The sequence below is a fragment of the Pinus tabuliformis genome, chromosome J (genome assembly GCF_031772625.1).
Source record: "Pinus tabuliformis cultivar Carrire ecotype Pingquan chromosome J, CPIR1, whole genome shotgun sequence".
NCBI lineage: Eukaryota > Viridiplantae > Streptophyta > Pinopsida > Pinales > Pinaceae > Pinus > Pinus tabuliformis.
Genome location: NC_142295.1, coordinates 1,496,116,807 through 1,496,140,198, shown reverse-complemented (window position 1 = coordinate 1,496,140,198; position 23,392 = coordinate 1,496,116,807). Strand labels below are relative to the sequence as shown.

Below are 23,392 nucleotides of genomic sequence, written 5' to 3'. Positions count from 1 at the left end.
ATGGGGAAGAGGCTTGGGAAAGTGTTGAACGCAGAATGAAAAAGGTCAAATGCAACCCAAACCATACTTACATTTCTCTAAGAAATCTCTTTCGATTGATGGGGATTTCGTTTCCTCCCCTCTCACCAACTCCAACATCCATCAACTCTTCAAAAAGCTCTGGAGTTATGGATTCCTCTCTCCAAGCTGCCAATCTTCCCAACCCTAGTCCTCTAACAACTCAGGAAAAGAAACAGGGGCCTACAGACAACATAAGCTCCCCAATCGGTAAGAGTTCAGAGCCTAAGGAAGTCAACCAAAACTGCATTGTTCAAACCACCAAAGGTGAAACCTCTCTGTAGGAGGCAAACTTGTATGGAGCAGTGATTGAATGGGAGCACCCTCCTTGGCTACCTGAAGGATATGACGACCCATTCAAATACATGGATCTGCAAGACCAAGTAAGGAAGGAAAATGCCAAGCATGACCAAATTCAAAAGGATCAAGCTCCAATCAACCTACCCTAGCATGATCAAGTTAAGGCTTAAACTCACCAAGCCTCTTAACCTCTTCCAGGAAAGGCTCACTACCTCTAACTTCTCTCAGTTTTCACAACTATTTCAATTATCTCAATCATCGTAGTATCTACAATTTCTAATTTGTCTTAGTTCTGAACTGTCTTAATTTAATATCTGAACTCTTTGAGGGATCATCTAGTTTCCCTCTCATGGGAGGATGGTCTCTCTTAAGTTTACTACATGCTAGAATAGGTATTTGGTAGACATGTATTCCTCTCAACACAAGCTTTATGAGTTCATCCATGCGTGTACTTTATGTAAAACAATTTTCGTGATATAAAGATCTTAGCTAGCTTAAAAAAAAAAAAAAAAAAATACTTTAATTTTAATATCACAATTAAACCAAACATTAATTATTATTTATATTTATAAATAAAAGATATTTTCACCTGAACTCAATAGTTTTATTATTAAATTTACGAAATATGCCAAATAAAAATCAATTAATTACTTTCCACCTTAAACTAAATTTAAGAAATATATGACTTAAAATATCCCAATAATAATAATAATAATTACTTTCCATCTTAAAACCAAGAGTTGTTATATTAAAAAAAATGTGGAATATTCAATTAATTAAAATGACCACCTACATGCTCATGGGCATAGAATAGACAATGACATGATGTTTTGTTAAGACATTTAGTGGTGAAAAGGTTGTTGGTTTGAGTGGGCAAAAATACATCCATGTTAAGGATTGGTGTGACCCATGCCAGTTGTGACCCCAAGTGATTATCATTAATTTATCGAAATAGTTGATTAAAATGATATAGACATATGCATTATCATGAAACACACTCTCATCAATATAGACAATGTTATTTGAAAAACCCTCATAACAATGAAGAATTAGATGATGTCAATATAGGACATAAGACAATGTCCAAAACATACATGTCTATTTCTTAAAGGGTTCCATGCTAAAGGTCCAATTTGTTTGGATTTCAATATTTTACTTATTCTTGCAATTTACAAAGGTGGAATATTAAACTTAGATTAATAACATTATTATTAATATTTTATTTATTCTTTGCAATTTACAATATTAAATAGTAAATATACATAGTTTTAATTATACAAGTAACTTGTTACATCATATTGATAATTAAGTATATTTAAGACAAATGAAATTTGAAGCTTTGATTTTATTAAAAATATTTAAATTATGGTTGTTGTTTTTTCTTTTAACTTATCATTTTTGTAAAATAATTAAGATGTGATATCTTCAAATTTATCAATATATTTATATTTTGTTTATTTTTAACAATTTACAAAATATGGAATATTAAACTTAAATTAATAATTAGTTAATCTTTGTCATACATAGTTTTATTTATATGAGTAACTTGTTATATTATATTGACAAGTATATTTAAGACAAATGAAACTTTCATTAAAATGTCATAGGGTTGATTTCTTTGAAAGCATTTAAATTTTGGTTATTTTTTAATTTGTTTATTTAAAAAAATATGTATTTTTTTTGCCAAATAATTAAAATATAATATGTTCAAACTTATTTATATATATATTTATGTAATAATAATTTATAATTTATAAAAATATAATTATATAAAATAAAATAATTTATTAGAATTTTTTATAAAATTAAAATATTTATATAAACTATTAAATATCAATTTATTAAATTTTTAAATTTAAATTTTTAAATAATAAGTAAGATTAATTAATAGCCCATGTATATTTATGTATTAAACTTATTTTCGGAGGAAAAAATCTTTATACTGATATCATTTTGATTATGTCCCATCAAAACATTTCTATGAAATGTAATATTAGATGCTTATTATGAAATGTAGTAAGGGCGCCTAAAGAAAGGACCCTATATTAAAATATATATGAGATGCATAGGTGGAGTAGGGCTTGTCATATATTAAAATATTTTAGAAAAAAAACAAAACAAAGTGAAAATTAGATAGCGTTTAAATGATTTCCAGAGGTTAAAAAAAAAAAGAGCATGAGGCAGTCGATAGTGGATGGGTGAAGTTGATTTATTTAATTTTTATTAGATAATTAATTTTGTTTATCTGTTATTTCATAATGTTGATTTGATGTGTATATTAAATTTTTATAAATATTTTGATGTGATATGTGTACTGTTATATGATGATGATGATGATGATGGTGGTTAACATCCAATGAGACCAAATAATGGTCTATCGGATCTAAAGAAACAAGTTATCTATTTTGATTTAAGATTTTATTCTTATGCTCAAAAAACTTGGAGAGAAGTCTCCCGAGCTCACTATAATTTTGACATTGTAAAAGGCTAGGAAGGTCAGTATTGTAACAAAGATTGTGAAACTGAGATCTAATGTGGTTATGCATGGGGCACTCTAAGAGGAAGTGGTTTTCATCCTCGATGTTCCTATTCTCACATATATGGCAGATCCTTTCTGTCCATGGCATTTTAGGAACTGTGAGGAAGTGATTTTCATCATCGATGTTCCTATTCTCACATATATGGCAGATCCTTTCTGTCCATGGCATTTTAGGAACTGCCCAACGACCTGTTTCACTATGGAGCTCATGAGAATTCGTTCTAATATTTGCTATATTAATTTTCTTCTTTGAGCTAGTTAAAATAGAGAGATACTTTTGATCTTCTAGGGTGGGGTTGATGACCTTCTTATAATAACTTAATTTTCTTTTAGCCACTAAGTCTTTGTCACACCACATTTTTTCTTTGAACTTAGAAGTAACAATATCTTTAATGTTATTTATGTTTTGCAATGCATATATTTCTATTTTTAAAATAAATTTTATTTATAACTTTATAAATTTAATCTTTCCAATTCTATGAATTAATAAAAAAAATAGAAATTTAGAAAATGTTATAAAATTTATTTTTAATTTACAAAATATTTAATTTAATATTTATTTTTTTCAAAATTTTAATAAACATTAAAAAAAATTATTTTTACATTGTAAAACTAAGAAAAAATCAAACATTTTTACTCAAAATGATTACAATATAACCTGCATATAAAAATATACAACTTAAAATATCCAAATAAAAAATACAATTAAAATTAATAAATAATCAATGCACAGTTTTCAAAATTACAGGTGTACATAGCCAATGCATTCTCCCCGAGGCATGAAAAAATACAAGTTTTGCTGACATGATTCTCCTATGGGCATCTGAAGAGACACCATCACGTTCAGGAGTTCAATTGAATGGACAATTTTTAATGGCTTTGGATAAGACAAAACTATGATAGGCTTTTGCCTCTCAATGGCTGCGCTGTCAAACAAACAAACAATTTCTTTGCCAGGTTCCCACTTTAAATATTTCTCCGGTGTCAAATCACAAGTTAGTAGCTGATAAACGGCTCCACCATGCCTAACTCTGGCATTTAAAGTCAACTGGAAATGCCTTCCATCAAATCTTACTTGGTGCCAAAACATGGTTGCCAAATTGGAATTGCAGGATTGAAAATTGATAGAAACATTTTTGTTAACGATGGTTACTAACTGAAGTATATATGGGTGGGATTATTGTAAATCGATTGTAAATATCAAAATTCAAAATTGAATGTTAGAATGAAAAAGGATGTCGCTTTTAAGATTTAGATTCCAAACACCAAAATTTCAACGCTGTATGTTGGGAAAGAAAGAAAGAAAGAAATTATTTTAACGTCCACGAGGCTAAAGATAGCCTATGGGACAGATTGCTTTTTCATTTGCTTGATGTATTCGGCCCTTTTTTTGTGAAGCTTCACAATAAATGCTCCCGTCTTCTCGACAAACCCCTGGTTAAATAGATTATCCCAAGAGCTAGCTGCCAGCATATCTCCATAACTTTCCCTGTTGTCTTTGAAGGCATCACATTCTAAAATGAAATGTTTTTCTGTTTCCACTTTTCCGGAAGAACAAAAAATGCATACCCTTTCCTCCCACACTTCCTTCAACGGAGTTGATGAGAATTAGTCCTTAACTGAGCAATAAGAATTTTGGCTCTCCAAGAGATATTGGCCTCTATGTATGCTTTTGGTTGATGATTATGAGTGTGATTAAACATTTCAATATAGTAATTTTTCTTTCTTCCTAGCTCCTTCTCCCAAGTACGTTTGTGGAACTTTTCCATAACAAAAGCTTTTATCTCTTTTCTGTTTATGGGGCAGGTGTTCAAGCAAATATCTCATTTACTAAACCATTTATTATTTTGTTGCATCCAAGTTTTTTTGCTCTTGCACAATCTATCATTAAAGACAACCTTAGGCCATCTACCCTCTTCCATTTGCTCAAGATTTAGTAGGAGGATTTTATTCTTCTACACCCACACTGATTCTAATTACCATTTCTACTTCAAAAACATAAGTCGTAGACCGGTGTACTCAATGTAATTACATATAGAAAGCTTTCAACAAAAATTATAATGTAAACATTTTAATTTAATCAAATTACATAAAAATAAAATAAAATTAACAAAATTAATAATTATAATTATTAATAAAATATTTTAACAAAATCTAATTACATAAAAATTAATAATTATTATAATAATAATATTAGAAATGTAATTTTTCAATTTTTCCCCTTTTAAAAGAAAAATGCTATTTTTCCTATTGAAATCCAAACCTCTTTTTATAACTAGAAAAAACAAAAATCCCTGTTGAAATCCAAAATCTCCTTTTATTACACTAATAAAAAAAATTTGATTCTTCTTCTAACTTAGATCAGAAATTAAAATGAATATAGTCCGATTGGTAGAGCAAGCTTTCTCTGGTTGCAAGAACAAACCCAGCTTTTCATTAGCTTTTGTTCATAAAGTTTGCTGGTTTCACTTGGAAGAAAACAATGAAACATTCATGGATTCCATTCCGATTGGTGACAGCACTATTTGTATTGTTTTCCGTGGAAGCCAGTAGTTTTGCAGGTAGTTTGAAAGATGATAAGATAGGAATAATGCATGATTCTGGCAGCGAATGTATGAATATGAATATTCCACTTGACTTCAACTCATACTTTCAGAGGACCATTCCCACATTTAAAGAATTTGCAGGCGGGGTTTTGCAATGGAGGGAACGTTATTTGATGAATAACAAAAGTACATGGGTTCCTCTTACAGTTGGGATAAGAACAGTAACAGCCACTGTCTTAACAATTGCAGCTGCCAGTTTCTCCAGTCTTGGGGGAATTGGTGGGGGTGGGCTTTTTGTCCCAATTCTGACTTTGGTACTAGATTTTGAGATTAGAACAGCAGCAGCACTGTCATCTTTTATGGTACTGGCAGGATCCCTTGCCAATGTGATATACTGTATCCCCCAAAGGCGTTCTACAATTGATCATAAGCCTCTCATAGACTATGACGTTGCCATGCTTCTGCAGCCCAACATCCTTCTTGGCACAAGCTTGGGTGTTATCTTTAATGTTATGTTTCCTGAATGGCTTATCACATTCCTGCTTGCTGCATTCCTCTCAGTGATTACCTTCGCCAGCTGCAAAATTGCAGTCAGACACTGGCGAGCAGAGACTGTTCTTTATCAATGTGTTATGGAAAGAACAACCATTCCAAATACAATGAATGGCTGTACCTTGGAAGAGGAGACGCCTAGAGAAAATGGCTCAAGTAATGCATCAGAATGCATTGTATCTCCTAACGGTGATACCCACAACGAAATATGCAGAGACAGGATCGTACAAGTACCTTCTAGTGTTCTTTTTGAAGATGGTGGAAACGGTCCGCAGGAACCCCTTCTGGATGCGAAAAGGCCACAATGTTCAGTTGTTCCTCTGAAAGAATTGGCAGTGCTTGTGCTTGTGTGGATCTCATTTTTTTTGCTGTACATACTCAAAGGCAGCGAGGGTGGGGAGGTATGCTTCTTTATTTATAGAAAGCGAATATGTATTTCTGTGGAAATGTTATTGAATCATAGCTTTTTAATTTTCATTTTGAGTCTGTCAAAGTTGAACTGTAACTGCACGCCATATTAAACACCCTGAGGGCTTTCACCATGAATTGGGAAGTATGCCAATCTATGTTCTACTATCTATGTTTAAAATAAAGATGAACTTGTTTGGTCGGGTTTCAATATCCAAACCATCCATAGCATGGATAAAAGCACTGGTTGGAGTATTACTGAGTGACTATGCCCAGGCATTTTCCCCAATACTTCTTTGGCAAAAATGCTACCCCTATATCATTTAAGAAAAATGGATTGTCCAGTGAGTAAAAGAGCGGCTACGTTAATACATTGCTGCAATAATGTTCGCATATGAATTAATAAATAGATTTTGCATCTTGTACAAACAGAAAAGCTTAATTTGATTTGGGCCCTTACCTCATCTGACCACAACTTTTGAAAAGAATATACAACTGTAATTTACATTTGCAGTGCAATTTCCAGAACGAATAAGAGGCTAAAACAATAATGTAATGATAAAGACCAACATATAGGCTGGAAATGAAAGAATTACAGTGTCCAAGTCGTGCTTTCCATCGGTAGAGTTGCCTATCAGTGGATGTTTGTTTCCTCGAAGTAGAGATGGAAATTTCTGCTGCATTATTTTCCAGTTTTATTGAGCAAATTAGCAATCCCAGAAGATATGTTGTGTATTTTTTTTCTCAGTAAAAGTATTGTAGATTCTATGTAATTACCAGCCATGAAATAAAGTAAACAGTTTATTTTGCAAGTATATAGATGACTTTGCTCCATACAGGGAATCTGCAATCAACATAAACACAGGGTCACAATAGACACACTTGTCATCAATAAACTCACCTTTATTGAGGTTGACTCTGTAAAATAGTTCTTGATAGAACACTAAGCATGAAAACGCTCTTAGCTTGTAGGACATTTGATAGGTCAAGACCCTGTTCATACAGATGACCCATCAAAATTCAACACCCAGTGTATTTAAAATTCAAAATTTAAAATATGTTGTTTAATTTTTTTACAATAAGAGTATAGCAGATTCTGTATTTAATAGCATATATTAAAGTAAACAATTTATTTTGCAAGTAAATACTTGACTTTGACAGAATCTGCAAACAACATAAACTTAGATGACAGAATCTGCAAACAACATAAACCCAGGATGACAAGAAACATACTTGTCATCAGTAAACTCACCTGTATCGACCTTGGACTCTGTAATAGTTCTTGATAAAGGACTAAGCATGAAAACACTCTTTGCTTGTAGGAGATCCAATAGGGCATGACACTGTTCATAATGATGATCCATCAAAATTCGACATCTAAGGAAGACCATCTTGCATTCAAAGATACTGGACCAGGGCCAGTGAGGTCCATTTATGCATGAGTGGGTATAATATTTTTGTTGTCGAAATAAAATGCACTTATCATTAGTGTACAGGGTTAATCTCTCCAAATGGGCATTGCAAAGCATTATTGATTTGAAGGAGGTTCTTATCCTTTTGCAGCTCCTCGATTTATCAGATGACAATGTTAGACTAAGCGAAATTCTTTCAATCTATTTAAGACTCTGATCAATGTTTCAAAGATTCAGTCATAAAAGAATTCTATACTTATTGAGTCTCCTTTTTTGAACATTGAAATTCTGAATCTTACGGCTCCACATTGAGTGAAAAGGAAGATACCAACCCTGTTTTTTAATCTAAAAACAAACGTACGACAAAACCATTTGGCAATAGATATCCAAACATCTCAAATGCCCTTGATAACCACCAAACCCTCAATCCTGAAAAAATGGGAAACAGCAATAATGTCACTAAAAGCAAATTGGCCCTAAATTTTGGTGCTGCTGGGTTGCATAATCTCGCGAGAAATTCTGGTCTTCCATGAAGCTTCTCCTGGCATAGTACAAACCATCCACTTCGTGCATAAAATTTTAGCTTGGGTAAAAATATCGAGTCTGAAACCGCCACTTGAATTTGTTATAATAGGACGGAACCATGGGAACACCACCTTCTCAAATGCTTCCTTTTTCGTATTTTTATTATTAAGAAATCATTATGTAAATGCATTAAAAAAATAATTAATTGGGCTATTAGCTAGAGGTTTACATATATCTACACTATGTGTTTTGGGAAGGAAACATGGTGGGGTGGGCTGCCGTTATTATTAGAATAAAATAGATATTTGTTTGTGTGTATCTATATTCATCATTTTGTCTTTGTCTTGAGGATGAACTATATTAGTTGGTTGGAAAAGTCCATCAAATCATAATGATGTGATTAATTAGGAAGATATTTATCTACAATATGTATCATAAAAGTCTTAGATCTAATATCAATAAATTTAAATTATTTATATATGATTATGTAAAAGTTCTCATTTATATAGCAAATAAAAGTGCAATAACCAAAATAGTACTTAGTGCGATATATCTCTAAATCAAATGCATTAAGAAAAAGGTTCTAAATGGTCTCTAGAGTTCAAAAATAAGCATATTACTATAGTATTACAGCTAGCCGTGCTAATGAATATCATCTCAATCATTAGAATCCTCATCCTTGTCATCTTCATCCTCATAATGAGTAGCCTCTAAGTCTATAGTGAGATTCTAGGTTGATTCCTCTGGCCTTAAAGGTTGTAAACCTCTCCCTATGGAGGTGGGTCCGAGACCATTCAAGAAAAGTTTTTACAACCCATTTTGATGATGGATCAAATTCACCCAAAATTATGTTGCTTGGTTAAGAGGTTTTATTTAGCAATTGTTTATGCATCAAGCTAAGGTTGTACTAAACATAAACCATGTGATTCAACCATTTTTGCTCCAAATGGTTCTTCTTCTTGGTGTATATACACTAAAAAATGCTCCAATACTACTCACACCCTAAAGTACTGCATGTCTAGCTTAATATGATAACAACAAATTATTGCAAATCATGGCACTCACTACCAATTTTTTGCCACAATAGGTTGCAAAAAAGGTTGTAGGCAAAGAAAATATTAGCAAATGATTTTGAAACTTGGAATGAACTATTGCAATGAGTGATATGATTTGAAAACTTTGACATTTCTTACTCGATGAATTCTTTGTTCTACTTCTTATAGCCATAGACAAGCCAAAGGTGCCATCATTCTCATTGAAATTCAAAAGCTTTTGATGTATCTCACTTTCAATCATGGGATGTGGCACCATAAGTCTAAGGTTATGGAGATAAATAATTTAAGTGACCAAGGTCTAATCTGAGCCATTGATCTCAAGAGGTGAGATGAGGGATATCTCAGACCTCCATCTTTAGAGCGCTAGGGTTGGATTAGGAGGCTCAAGGGAGTTTGACATAAGTCATATGCATGAGGTGAAGGCACATCATTAAGAGATGGTGAATTGGTGGTTGTGAGAGTAGATAGATTTGCTAAGAGAGAGGGTGACTTGTTGGTGGAAGACAAAGGAATTTGCAGAGAAAAATATCAACATCTAAGCCAAGTGAAACAAGGTCGTATAGTTCAGTGCAAGGGCAAATTTGTATGAACAGTGACACATGTTGGGTGATGCAGACCAAGTGCAAAGTGATGCAGGCATTACACATGGCACAATTTCAATTCGGTTTGGTGAGGTCGTACAATTGGATATTTTCTTTGGAAATTTCTTCCCGTGGAGCATTGTAATTTTGTAAGAAAATTCCATATCATCTCGAGCCAATAAGAGCAAACTCTTTACTAGTTTTCCCCTTTGTGGGTTTCCAAGGTAGAAATTGTGTCAATTACATGATTGTTGTTCCTATTGTTTTTGTTGTGCATTTTATTTGTTAAGAGCTCAATAGTGGTTAGTTTACAAATCAAAACTTATTGGTTGTTGCAATTTATTTTTGGGCATAAAATTTGTTGGGAATTAATTCTTACGTTAGGGTTAGGAATTTTACATCCATTTCATTACTTGGCATAAACCCACATGGATTCTTCCTCATATAAATATATGAACCTATGTAATTGTATTAAAATAGAGATATGGAAATTTAATGTTTCATGTTGACACTAAAATCTAGTAGGCCTTGGAGAGGGGTACCATACAAGGCTATTACTAAATCAAGGGACAACAATGGGGTAGTGGCCCATTGTTATCATAACCAAAACCCCCTACTCTTTATGGACTTTCACCAATGGGAGAAGTCTCAATATGTGTATGGTCATCTAATAGGATATTCTAACTAAAAAGGTATATGATGACTAATAGGTTTCTAAGGGAAAGCTCAACTTAAGTAGAAGGTTCCCAAAGAGTAAGTGCAATTTTCTTTCCATAGAGAAACCAATTTTTGGCACACAAGACCTAGGGTTTTATTAGTGGGTTGAGAGTTAGGATGGCCCAAGTTCAAGGTGAGGAGAAAGGGTTCCTGAGAATATATATCAAAAGGAACAACACACATGAAACCCTCAAATAAGCCCACAAGTTGAAGCTAGAAACAAACTAGGGTTAGTTTAGGGCTAGTAACTAGGGCAACAAAATTTATGGACGAAATTGAAGTGAATGCCTACCAAAGGAAGGGATTTTGTGGCAATCATTATCCTCTTGCAATTTAGACTCTCCAACTTTAGAAACTCCTACTCCCTAGGAATTCACACCAAATCCTAGCTGGCCAGTTGGCCTTAAAGGGGACAAATTAGGTCAAGAAAGAAAAGAGAAAAAATTATGGATAAAAAATGGTTCGATCCCCAACAAAGGATGGCTAGTTCTTAGCTCCTTGGGAGGAAGGATTCTACGAGTGATACGATCCTTAAAATTTGCTAAGGAGGAAGGATAGTTGATGCCTTAGCATAAAAAACCCTTGCGATTACCTATGCAATTGATCAAGAAGTTTCATGGGAGAGCTAATCAAAGTTCACCACTAGGAATATCATTCACATGTTATTCATGAGTAATGCATGCAATAATGATATCTAGATTCTACCAAATAGATTTCAACAAATTAGGGCATTGTAGAAAACTCTAGATTCAATATATTCCATACATTAGACATAAAGAAAAGATTTAACAACAAAACGCTTTCTTACAAGGTAACATGCATGAAATTCCATCCATTGATCCAAGATAATAACTCCAATGATAAGTGAGGAGCTCCAAATATCAAAATGCACTTATAGATCTAATTTCCTCCACAAGACAAAGAGGTCAAAATATCCAAGTAATTATGAATTACAAATGATCCTCTCCTCTTATTTATATAAGGGGGACTAATGTTTATTTTGGCCTAGAAGCCCCTAAAACAACAAGTTATGCCACAATGACAAGTTAGGTCACAAGTTGACCTATTAGGTTAGACAAAAACATCAAACTTTGCTGACACGTGTGAATCATAGGGCTGAAATAGCTGATGCCATGCATGCATGGAGCTCTCCAAGGCTTGCGATGAGGGCTAAAGGTGCCATAAGTGGTGTAGAAGCCCTCTAAAATCATCATGTGAAGGTTGGCCTTCACACCTATGTCAAAATGTCTCTTTGGGCCCCAAATCTCACTTTGGAGGTCAAAATGTGGTCTCTTAGGTCTCCAACAGGCTAAAGTGCCCCTTTTTGCTTCAACGTTGAGGGCTTTCTAGGTGCTACAAGCCCTCCCATGTCCTAGAAGGTGAGACCATGCTCATCTAGGCTCTGGATCAACTGTCGTATCTTTAGTGTGCTAAGGCCGACCATGGGCATGTTGGGTCTAGTGTATGTCATCTTGAAGAATTGTCAAATAATGTGCAAAGTGGCAAAATTTTCTGGGTGCAGGAGTTGTCCAAAGGTGTTAATGTCATGGTGCTACTGCTTAGAGACCCAAGGCTTTCAACTCTCCACTTATGAGTGTCAATATGCTCCTCTAGAGGCTTGGGCCCCAGTTAAGTTCCCTGGGTCATAGCTCTGGAACCACCTAAAGATCACATCACAAAGTTTAGTGAAAGCAACAAATCATCAGGTATAATAATCATTTTTTCATCTAAGTGGACCAAACTTGAAAGTAATGGGTTATTTGACACTTCAAACAAGTCTTCCTCTCCAAAATTAGGGCTTTGAACTCGTAATGGTGTTACCTCCATACGTAAGAGTTGCTAAAAGACAACTCTACTAGGTGTTTCCAACCCCCAAGGGGAGTGACATTTCCTTAGCCCATTGTTCAATCAACAAGTGTCATGTAAACAATGATGTTAACAGAGGGGAGAAGACTTCATGGCCAAGTTTCATGGTCAAAGGGATTAACATGATGGGGATCCACACCTTGAGTGTAAAGATGTGAAGAGGGAGAAATCATAGATGCATGAGTTACCAACATGTCCTTTGTTTGTCCATCCCTCTTGTGCGACTTTAACTTTTTCTTGGTTTTTATTTGTATTACAACTAGTAGCTCAAAGGGTTACAACTTTCTTTGTATGATGTATAACAGTTGTATTACCCCTTAATGATGAGATAACTCATTACCCATAAGAGTTGAGACATGTAAGGTTTCATTTCATGATGTATGAGTAATATGGTGCTCAGGAACCATATGATGGCCATAAGGGGAAGATAGAGCCTTTGCTAGGCTTTTTCCCATGTGCTAATGTGTAAGTCTTGACCATCTTTTGCATTTTAATATTCTCTATTTTATCTTACTTGTGGCCAATATATGCTTTTTCATTTTCTTTTAGCTGAATCAACCTCCCATGGCCAATTTTTGGGCCCTACCCAGGTATGGGGATGTATGGGTGCCAAATCCCACAGAACCAATGGTTAATTGAGCTTGAAGAATGGAGGTGGAATATAGGGCTTGTAATATAAGATGGAAAATGGTAAGTATGGAATAAGGATAAATGGAACACATTATCTCAATCAGGGCTTCCCAAGTAGTGCCCCTCTTATACCCACTAGGCCACTATGGGAGGTTCCACTAGACTAGGATCGAAGATTAACCCCCATTTAATGTGAGGGAACAAGATCATAGTCAAAACCTCTCCTTCTTCCAAGTCACCCCATGATCCATGCCAAATTCCCAAATACAAGAAAGCAAGCATAAGCACTCGATTCCAAAATGAATAAAGTACCTTTTAATAAGAAGCCCACCTTCATTCATGTGCTCCTGCGAGATGGGTGCGAAGTCATATGACTGATGTGGGTGGCAGAGATATTACACATCATCTTCGACTAGTGATGGTTGTTGGCTTGCCGCTAGAAGAGTTGACAGGAGAAATTTTCTCTTATGGGGTCACCTACTTTTGGTGGGTAACAATTCCCTCCCCTTTCCCTCCCTAGGTCTTATCACATACTTTCATAAAATTATTAAACCCTCTTTAAATCTATTTGCTTCATCTCTATCATGTCATCATCCCCTTCATTCCCTTTTATTCTTCCTTCTCTCCATGGGATGGGCTATCACCATACTCTACTTGTTATTCCACAAAAAGTAGTTGAGAGAATAAATGTCTTTCTATCATTTAATATCTTTCATATAAACTTCTTCTTAAGAAAAACCACAACATATAAACAAAACACAACAATGAGATCATTTAAAGAGCATCAAAGATTTTGAATAACTAATTTTTCTTTTACTATAAAAGATTTATGATTTTATTTTTTTTAATATTTGTTCTTTAATATATTTTTATCCCTATCCAGGCATAGTATATTGTAATTAGTTTGAGTCAAAATGTTTTCTCTTAATTAATTTACAAATTTTTGGAAACTATTTCTAAAGTTTATTGAAGTTTTGGTAAAATTAAATATTAAACATTTTTTTAGAAGTTGAAATTTATTTTTTGAATTTTTAAAAATTGAATTTCTAATTTTTAATTAGTGGAAGACTATTTTTCTGTGATTTAAAAACAAATTTTCAGAATTAAAAATAATTTAACTAAAAAAAAGAACCTCCTCATAAATTAATTATCAAATTTATTTCACTAATCATGGAAATTCACTGATTTAAAAAACAACAACAACCTTGCATATTACACTAATTTTTCCCTTGCTGTTTTTTATTATTGAATAGACTTGGTTCAATCATTTTCCTCAATAAACCTTACCTATTTTCTGAATTCAGGCTTCTGTGATCCATATTACATTAAGAAGAGTCTTTTGAGTAAAAATCACATAGGAGAAATTTTTGCACCAGCTAGTGTGGTTCATTATATATTTTCACAATTCCATTTTAAATCATGATGCAATATAAAAACTAAAATTTAAATCAACACTGCAATAAATAAGAGAAAAAAAAATTAGGAATCTTTTGCACTCACACTTAAGCCTTTGTGTAAATAAATTTTTTATTTTAATATACTAGACATTGTAATTTTTTATATTAGATATTTTATTACATGTGAATTCTTTGCCACACGAGACGACATGAAATATTTCATATCAATTTGATTTTTCCAACATAGAAATTCTACCATAGATTATTTATTTGCCCAATTAGGATGAGTATAAATTTAAAGTTAAATAAATAGTGTGTTACAATAATTAGCTTTTTAAATAATTATTTATTTTATTTACATCATATATATACATTATTTGATATAAAGAGACTAGACATTGTAATTCCTTATTTCGTCTTATAAGCTAAAGAGGGAATAAAATGTGCACAAACACATTTCAATGAAGTCTTAACTTTTGTAACAAACTATGATGTTGGGGCTAATGTTTCTTCCGAAATTATTAATGCACCAATCTCTATTTGGCTCCAAGGTTATCAAGTCCATTAATTATTTAAATGTGTTTCATTATTAGATTTATGAATTTGTTCAAACATTCGATAATTGTTATCGATTACTTTTTGCATAAAACACAGGTACTAAGTAGCAACAATGCATAATACACTTGCTAACATTTGTATAAAAAGAATTCAGATATTTAAGAAAAATTATAATATTATATATTACATAAATTGAATTAGTGTTGTATATATATATATATAGTGTTAATAATAATAATAATTTATTTTAAATTTAATTTTTTTAAACCGAAGTGATTTTATAATTTTATTTATTTATATTTAATAAATCTACAATTAAAATAGATGTATTTTAAGATAGATTTAATTTAGTTAAATGTCATATTTTAAAAAATATTGTTTATTGGTGTTAGAATAATGTAAAAATGGAAGTGTCTAGTAATGTGATAGGTTTGTTGTGTTGTCTTCTTAGATCTATATGAGTTACTAGGTGTTGTTTGTTATGCTCTTGACTTGTGAGAAATTCCAAAATACCATAAATGCGAAGAAATATAGCCCAAAACACACAATAAAATAAGAAAAATTGTAAGTATTTTATTATTCAGAAATGGATTCAATGTTTGCTTGCCTCTTCGAGGGGGCAACCTCTAGCAGAGCAGAGCTTGATTACAATAAGACTTGATGATCCTTCCTTTACTTACTAAGACTATTTATAGCTAAATGACATCCAAAACCCTAACTACTAGTGGTCCTTTACATAACATGGGTTAACCACTTTATTTATTAACTATGGTCTGTTTACAACTGACTGTGGTCTCTTTTCTCTAATGCAAGTCAACCACTTACAATTATTAATGCGACATTTATTTACTCTCTAACTAACTATGACTATGACTCAGCTCATTAGGCTTATTACATAAATAAAGGGGTTAGGGTTGGACCCTAACATGCCCTCCCCCATCAAAAGCAGTCTTGTCCTCAAGGCTGAAGCTGCAGAAACTGTTGAAGAATAGTGGTTGGTTCCTAGGTCACATCTTCTGGAGAGGTGTCTTTCCACTTGACGAGGACTTCCTTGATCATGCGGCCGCGGAGATGTCTTTCACGGGTATCGAGGGCCTATTTTGGTTGGAGCCAGAGTGAGTCTTCCTCATCCAATTCAGATAGACTGGTTTGAATTCTACAATTGTTCCCCACCACTTTCTTGAGGCATGATACATGGAAGACCAGATGGATTTTTGAATTTGGTGGCAAGGCCAGTTTGTAGGTGACTGCTCCAATGCATTGAAGTATCTAATAAGGTCCATAGAATCTTGGTGCTAGTTTTTGGCAGCCCTTTTCTTTGAGTGATGTTTGCTTATATGGTTGCAGTCGCAGGAAGACTCGATCCCCTTCCTGAAATGTGCGCTCGGAACAATGTTGGTCTGCCTGTTGCTTCATTTGATTCTGAGCTTGATGTAGATTATCTTTGAGATGAGCTATCATGGCCGCACGATTATGTAGGAGTTGATCAACTACCTGCACCTTAGAACATCCAAGGATATAGGGAATAGGTGAAGGTGGGAGTTGGCCATACAATGCCTTGTATGGAGTCATCTTGGTGGCTTCATGATAGTTAGTATTATACCACCATTCAACTAAAAGGTAGCCACTGTACCCATTGATCCTTCTTTTCTGAAGTGAAGCACCATAGATATGTCTCCAAACATTTGTTGACTGCTTCTATTTGACCATCAGTTTGGAGATGATATGCGGTGCTTAGTTTGAGTTGCATGCCTTGTAGCTTGAAAAGTTCTTGCCAAAATTTGTTGGTGAAAGTGGGGTCACGATCAAACACAATGGAAGTCGACATGCCATGCAATTTGAAGATCTGGTCCATGAAATCTTGAGCCACCAAAGTGGGGGTAAATGGGTGGGGTAGAGCGCAAAAATGAGCATATTTAGAAAGTTTTTCCACAACCACCATGATGACGGATTTGTTGCCCGACTTTGGGGGACTACTGATGAAATCCATGGAAACATCCATCTAGACAGAGTCAGGGAGTGGCAATGCCTGTAAGGTTCCCGGTAACTTGACTGTTTGTCCTTTTTTGTGTTGACACACATCACATTCAGCTAAAAAGTAAGAATGTTGTTTTTCATGCCAATCCAAAAGAAAGGACGATGAGCATGAGCATTAGTCTTCTGAAAGCCTAAATGTCCTGTAGTTGGAGATGAGTGCAAATCTTCCAAATTGCGGGTTTTGAGGGTGGATGCCAATGATATAACTACGTGATCCTTGTAGCGAAGAATATCATCCGTCCAAGAGTAGTTGGCTGAGGAATTAGGATATTCTCTTAAGTTATTAATAAGTTGGGAGAGAGAGGGGTGTGAAAACCATTCCTTACAAGCCTCTTCAATCCAATATGGTATGGGTAAAGAGATGGATAGCATGGTGTTTTCATCCTCAAATTGACTCGATAAAGCATCAAATACTACATTGTCATGCCCTTTCTTGTAAATTATCTCATAATCATATCCCAACATTTCGGTCAACCATTTATTTTGTTGTGGTGATGATAAACGTTGCTCCAAAAATTATTTTAGGCTTTGATGGTTCATGCGGATTTGGAAACGTCACCCCAACAAGTATGGTCGCCAGGTGTCTACTGCATGTAAGATGACCATCATTTATTTCTCATAGGTAGATTGACCCAGATGTTTTCCACTCAGTTGTTGGCTGGTGAAGGCCAATGGTCGACCTTCCTACATTAATACAACACCAATACCAGTACCAAAAGCATCACTTTCAATCATAAAAGACTTGGTGAGGTCTGGTAGGGCCAATATGATAGTGGAGCACATGGCTTGTTTGAGAGCCACGAATGCCTGCTGAGCTGCATTAGTCCAGAGAAATGAATTTTTCTTGAGAAGATTAGTGAGGGGTCTAGCAATACGACAACAATTGCGGAAAAATTTGCAATAGTAGTCATTGAGACCTAAGAATCCCCTCAAACTCTTTAAGATTTTTGGTTGGGGCCAATCTTGCATTGCATGTATCTTTTTTGTATCAACCCTCACTCCTTCATGACCCACAATGTGTCCCAAATACTCAAATTCTTCCACGCCAAAAGAGCACTTGGACAATTTGATAAATAATTTGTGATTCCGGAGTAGTTGCAAGATCGGGTCTACATGGTGAAGATGTATGTCCTAGGTTAGGTTGTAGATGAGAATGTCATCAAAAAAGACGAGGACAAATTTTCAGAGATAAGGTTTCAGTAGGTGGTTCAAGAGGCTTTGAAAAGTAGATGGAGAATTACAAAGACCAAATGGCATGACCAAGAATTCATAATGGCCTTCATGAGTTCAGAAGGTAGTCTTGGGAATGTCTACTTCCTTCATGCGTATTTGGTGATAGCCTGAGTGAAGATCTAGCTTGGTAAAGAATTTAGCACCATGCAATTCATCAAGAAGATCATCAACAACCAGAATAGGAAATTTGTCCTTGACATTGAGCTTTTTGAGGGCCCAAAATTTTGGACACATGCGCCATTCTCCATCTTTCTTTAGCACCATGACCACTGGTGATGAATAAGGACTGATGCTGGGACGAATAACACCGGCTTCGAGGAGTTCCTTGATGATTTTTTCAATTTCATTCTTTTGGGCGAAAGGATATCGGTATGGGCGCACATTAGGTGATTAGGCCCCCAGGACCAAAGGGATGCTATGATCATGTTCACCCCTAGAGGGTGGAAGCTCTTTTGGTTTGTCAAATACCTGCTAGTTGTGGTCTAAGCCCTGTTGCATCTCAAGATGAATATGAGGAGTAGTGGATTCAATGGATTGGATGGCATTAAATTGGGCGATGATTCCGTGATGGCCCTTTTTCAAAATCTTTTCCATTCGATGCGAGCTGATGATCTTAGGAGCACCTGCCTGGAGTCCTCATAATGTATGAACATGGTCGTTTTGCTTAAAGCTCATATATAACTCCTAGAAATCCATTATGATCGGTCCTAGTGTGCGAAGCCATTCAACACGCAAGACAATGTCACAACCACCCATTTCAATAGCAAACATGTGGGTCTTTAGGTGGTAGTCTCCCATATGAAGCTTAATGTTTTCGCATCAGCCTTCACATTTCATGGTCCCCCAATCAATGATAAGGAATTGGAATTAGCTACTGCTCACACAAAGCAATGAACAACTTCTGCGACTCACTTATGGATAAAGTTATGAGTGTTTCCACTATCAATCAATACCACGATCGGTCGATGTTTAATAAAGCCTCGAATTTTGAGAGTTTGAGGTGAAGAAATGCCAGCGAAAGCATGTAGTGAGATAATCGGCTCATCCGACATAGCTATGAGGTCATTGTCGATTTGGTTTTCCCCAACTTCGTCCTTGGGAACCTTAAGGGATGGAACTTCCTCATGTGAACTGTTATCAATAGCATCAATTTGAAAGAATTTTGGTTCCTTGCATTTATGTCCAGGAGAGTACTTGTCATCATAGTAGTAGCACAGTCCTTGTTTTCTTCTTTCGACCATTTCTGCTAGTGACACCTTTTGAACCTTAAGTGTTTGGGTGGGGCCTTGAGCTGGGACATTCCTTGGCGGAAAAATTTGGACGATTGGACTGGTGGTTAAGGTTATTTCCACTTCTAAGGCCTTTTTGCAGGCATCCATCCAAGTAGCTGGGTGGTGCATCCGGACATGGGCTTGGATGGCTTCTTTTAGGCCACTGATGAAACACTCTAAGTAGAAGTCATCTCCTAGACCATCAATTTTGATGGCCAATTTCTCAAAGGCTGCAATGTAGTCCTTTACTGTTTCGGTTTGCCAGAGCTTAGTGAGACGGCCCAAAAAATTAGATTTGTGGTCAAAGTGATCACATATGGCTTTTGAGAACATGTGCCAAGTTAATTTCCCTGGATAACATTTCTGATGCCACTGCCACCATTGCCATCTCTCTTGATCCAAGTAAAGGGCTCCCACATGTAGTTTAGTTTGATCTTCCCAGATATCATTAAGGGAGAAATATTGTTCCATTTGTGCTACCCATACTGCAGGGTTAGAGCCATCAAATTTGTACATGTCCAGCTTGGGTGTCCGGTGGTTGGAAGAGTGGTGATTTCCATGGAAGTGAATGTGATGGCTTGATTCTCCTTCTAGGTGTGCATCAACACTAGGCTCCTCCATATGAGGCGGTCGTATAATGGATGATATTTGTGAGAGCTGTTTGAGAACCCTGTCCTCGAATATCTCGAATTTTTCTTCAAGGCTGGTGACCCTCTCGAGTGCCTTTTCCGCAACCATAACTTGAGATCGGGTACCCTGCATACACCAATCTTGAACAATTTTTTTTTAGCTTACTTAAGAGTAGTCTGCTTGGAAATAAGGCAAGCTCGGGATTCTAATGACGTGGATCACTTGAGGCTATGTCGGGAAAAAGTTTGGGACTACCAAAAAAATTTGGGGCTTACAAGTGAATGGTACCACTGCGACTATCTTTTCGTCCTCAATTTGATGGGCTAAGTCTCTTGCAGGTCTCTAACTTTTTTTTCTTTACTCCGAAAGGAGTTTTACTCTCCGCTGATCAATACTACTGTGGGCGAATTCCAAAAAACTTGATCTTGCCCAATGTCCTACGAAAATAGGCCCGAACTATAGCAGCAACAATACTCACTGCACAAAGAGTCTGATCAGCACTATGAAAATCCCAACTGCTAAATGTGGGTTGCACGACGGCGACAGAACCCCAACTACTAGATTTGATTTGCATGGCGCAACAGAATCCCAACAACTAGATATGATTTGCACAACGGCAATAGAACGCCAAGTGTTGGATCTAATTTGCACGATGGTGGCAGAACCTCAACTGCTGGATCTGATCTGGAAGATAAGGTAGATGACGATCTTCAGATAGCAGAGGCAATGGTCACAAAGGAGTGTCAGGTGCTACATATCGCAATATACATAGGGGTCCAACAATAGTACTCGACCCAATCTTTTAGGGCGCTAACTAAGGAGGATCGACCATACCCTTAACTATACTACCTGACTACCCTATCATACGCGTGAGTAATCTCCTCGAGTGTTGTTCTCAATGTACTGTAGCAACAAGACGACCGACGACTTACCTAAGGCGAGGTTTCAGGTCAGCTTAGGGGGCTTCCGATATACCCAAGGGTACATGGAAGTGTAGTCCGTGCACGGTTCTGTCTAATGCGCTACTACACGAAGGGGTACCCACAGGGGTTACAAGGGACACCAAAAAGTGTGACCACCTCTTGTAGTTCTTGCGTGCATGCCTCCCCAAATCCGCAAGTTTATGTGCTCAATGACAGATTCCGTGGTTTAAAGACGTCGAAACACATCTCTAGCCTATTTTTTTTTTTTTTTTTGCGAAAATTGGAGGTACAACTAGCCCTAGAAAGTGCTCTGATACCACTTGTTATGCTCTTGACCTGTGAGAAATTCCAAAATACCAGAAATGCAAAGAAATATAGCCTAGAACACAGAATAAAATAAGAAAAACTGCAAGTATTTTATTATTCAGAAATAGATTCAATGTTCACTTGCCTCTTCGAGGGGGCAACCTTCAGCAGAGCAAAGCTCGATTACAATAAGACTCGATGATCCTTCCTTTAATGTTAGGGTTAGGTTTGGACCCTAACATTGTTCTAGAAGTAATTGTTTTGCAATGTAATTGAGTTGTAATTGAATCAGAGTATGTATCTTCCATGTTGTTATGTGTATCGAGTCTAGTGATCTCATAGTTATATAATGGGATACACTGTGATGTATTTGCGGTGAGCAAGTGTGAGCAGACTTAGGCCTGAATTAATAAAAAGGTTCTGTTGTGTTAAACTTCGTGTTTTCTAATATGGTATCAAAGCAGAAACTAATGCATTGAAGAAAGAGGAATTTGCAATAAAACTTGATAATGGATATTTGTGTTATGAAAATGAATTGCATGTGATCTCTGAAAATAAATTATTTGATAAATTGTTGTTTTCTTTTGATGATGAAGTGGAAGAACATGAAGAGGAAATTGTACTAGCTGTTAGAGGAACAAACAAGTTTGAAGATGTCAAGCTTGATTATGATGCAAAGATAAATCTTATTGAAGAATGGCTTCAAAATTCCTTTGAACAGATTGATAAAGGTATAAAAGATGCAGCGAACATTACATGCTTAATGGTGAACACTCTTGAAAATGAGCAAAATGGTGAATCAATAAATAATTTAGATGACATAGAAATGGAATGGTGGATATATTTGAAGAGGTTCATGGTATTTTGATGCATTGGAGCCTAGAGGAAATCAAATATTATTATGAACTGATGAGACAACAGTCAAGTAAACAGGAAACTATTGATGACGAAAATGTACTTGTTGAAAAAAGAGTTGAAATGGAGGGGCATCATCCTAGTTGCAATAAGAAGCAATATCCAAAGTTCATGATCTGGAGTAGGGAGAAGACTACACAGGTTGAAAGCATCAGAGTTTGGAGCAGGAAGTCCAAGAATAATTTTCATCAATAAGTTGAAGCAAAGAAAGTTAAAATGAAATATTTGAGTGATATTCGTAAGCCTAGCTGAGACTTAGGCCAACAAACATTGTTATTTATGTTATAACAAATCCATTTCTCCATTAAGGGGGGATGTTAGAATAATGTAGAAATGGAAGTGTCTAGTAATGTGATAGGTTTGTTGTGTTGTCTTCTTAGATCTATATGAGTTACTAGGTGTTGTTCTAGAAGTAATTGTTTTCCAATGTAACTGAGTTGTAGCTGAGTCAGAGTGTATATCTTCCATGTTGTTATGTCCATCAAGTCTAGTGATCTCATAGTTATATAATGGGATACATTGTGATGTATTTGCAGTGAGAAAGAGTGAGTAGGCTTAGGCCTGAATTAATAAAAAGGTTTCGTTGTGCTAAAATCTGTGTTTTCGAATAGTTGGTACGGTCATGTCAATGACAACATATGCAAGAGATATGAAGGTGAGTTATAATTTGACCCTCATTTATCATTATTTGATAGTTATGATGATAAGGATTCTTAAATGTTTCACTGAAATATCAATATGAATTTAGTTTTTCCTCTTAGTTTTAATTTGTTTAATTATAAGATTCATAAAACAATCTAGGATTGGAAAAACAAGAAAAATATATGCTTTGAATATTTAAAGGGCATTATGATTTTTTATTGTTCAACCCGAACAATTATCATGTTTGTTTATTTGAAAACAAATTGGAAATATTAAAAAATTATCATCTTGT

General features: G+C 35.2%; 1 protein-coding gene across 1 annotated transcript in view; it reads left to right on the top strand.

Annotated features, from left to right (window-relative positions):
- Positions 1-5,263: 5,263 nt before the first annotated feature.
- The window catches only part of LOC149233092 (uncharacterized), a 64,075-nt gene continuing 45,946 nt past the window's right edge, over positions 5,264-23,392 (top strand). The window contains exon 1 of the mRNA XM_089382091.1: positions 5,264-6,395. Within this exon, the coding sequence (XP_089238217.1) occupies positions 5,379-6,395 (1,017 nt within the window). The 5' untranslated portion in view covers positions 5,264-5,378. The remainder of the gene's footprint in view (positions 6,396-23,392) is intronic.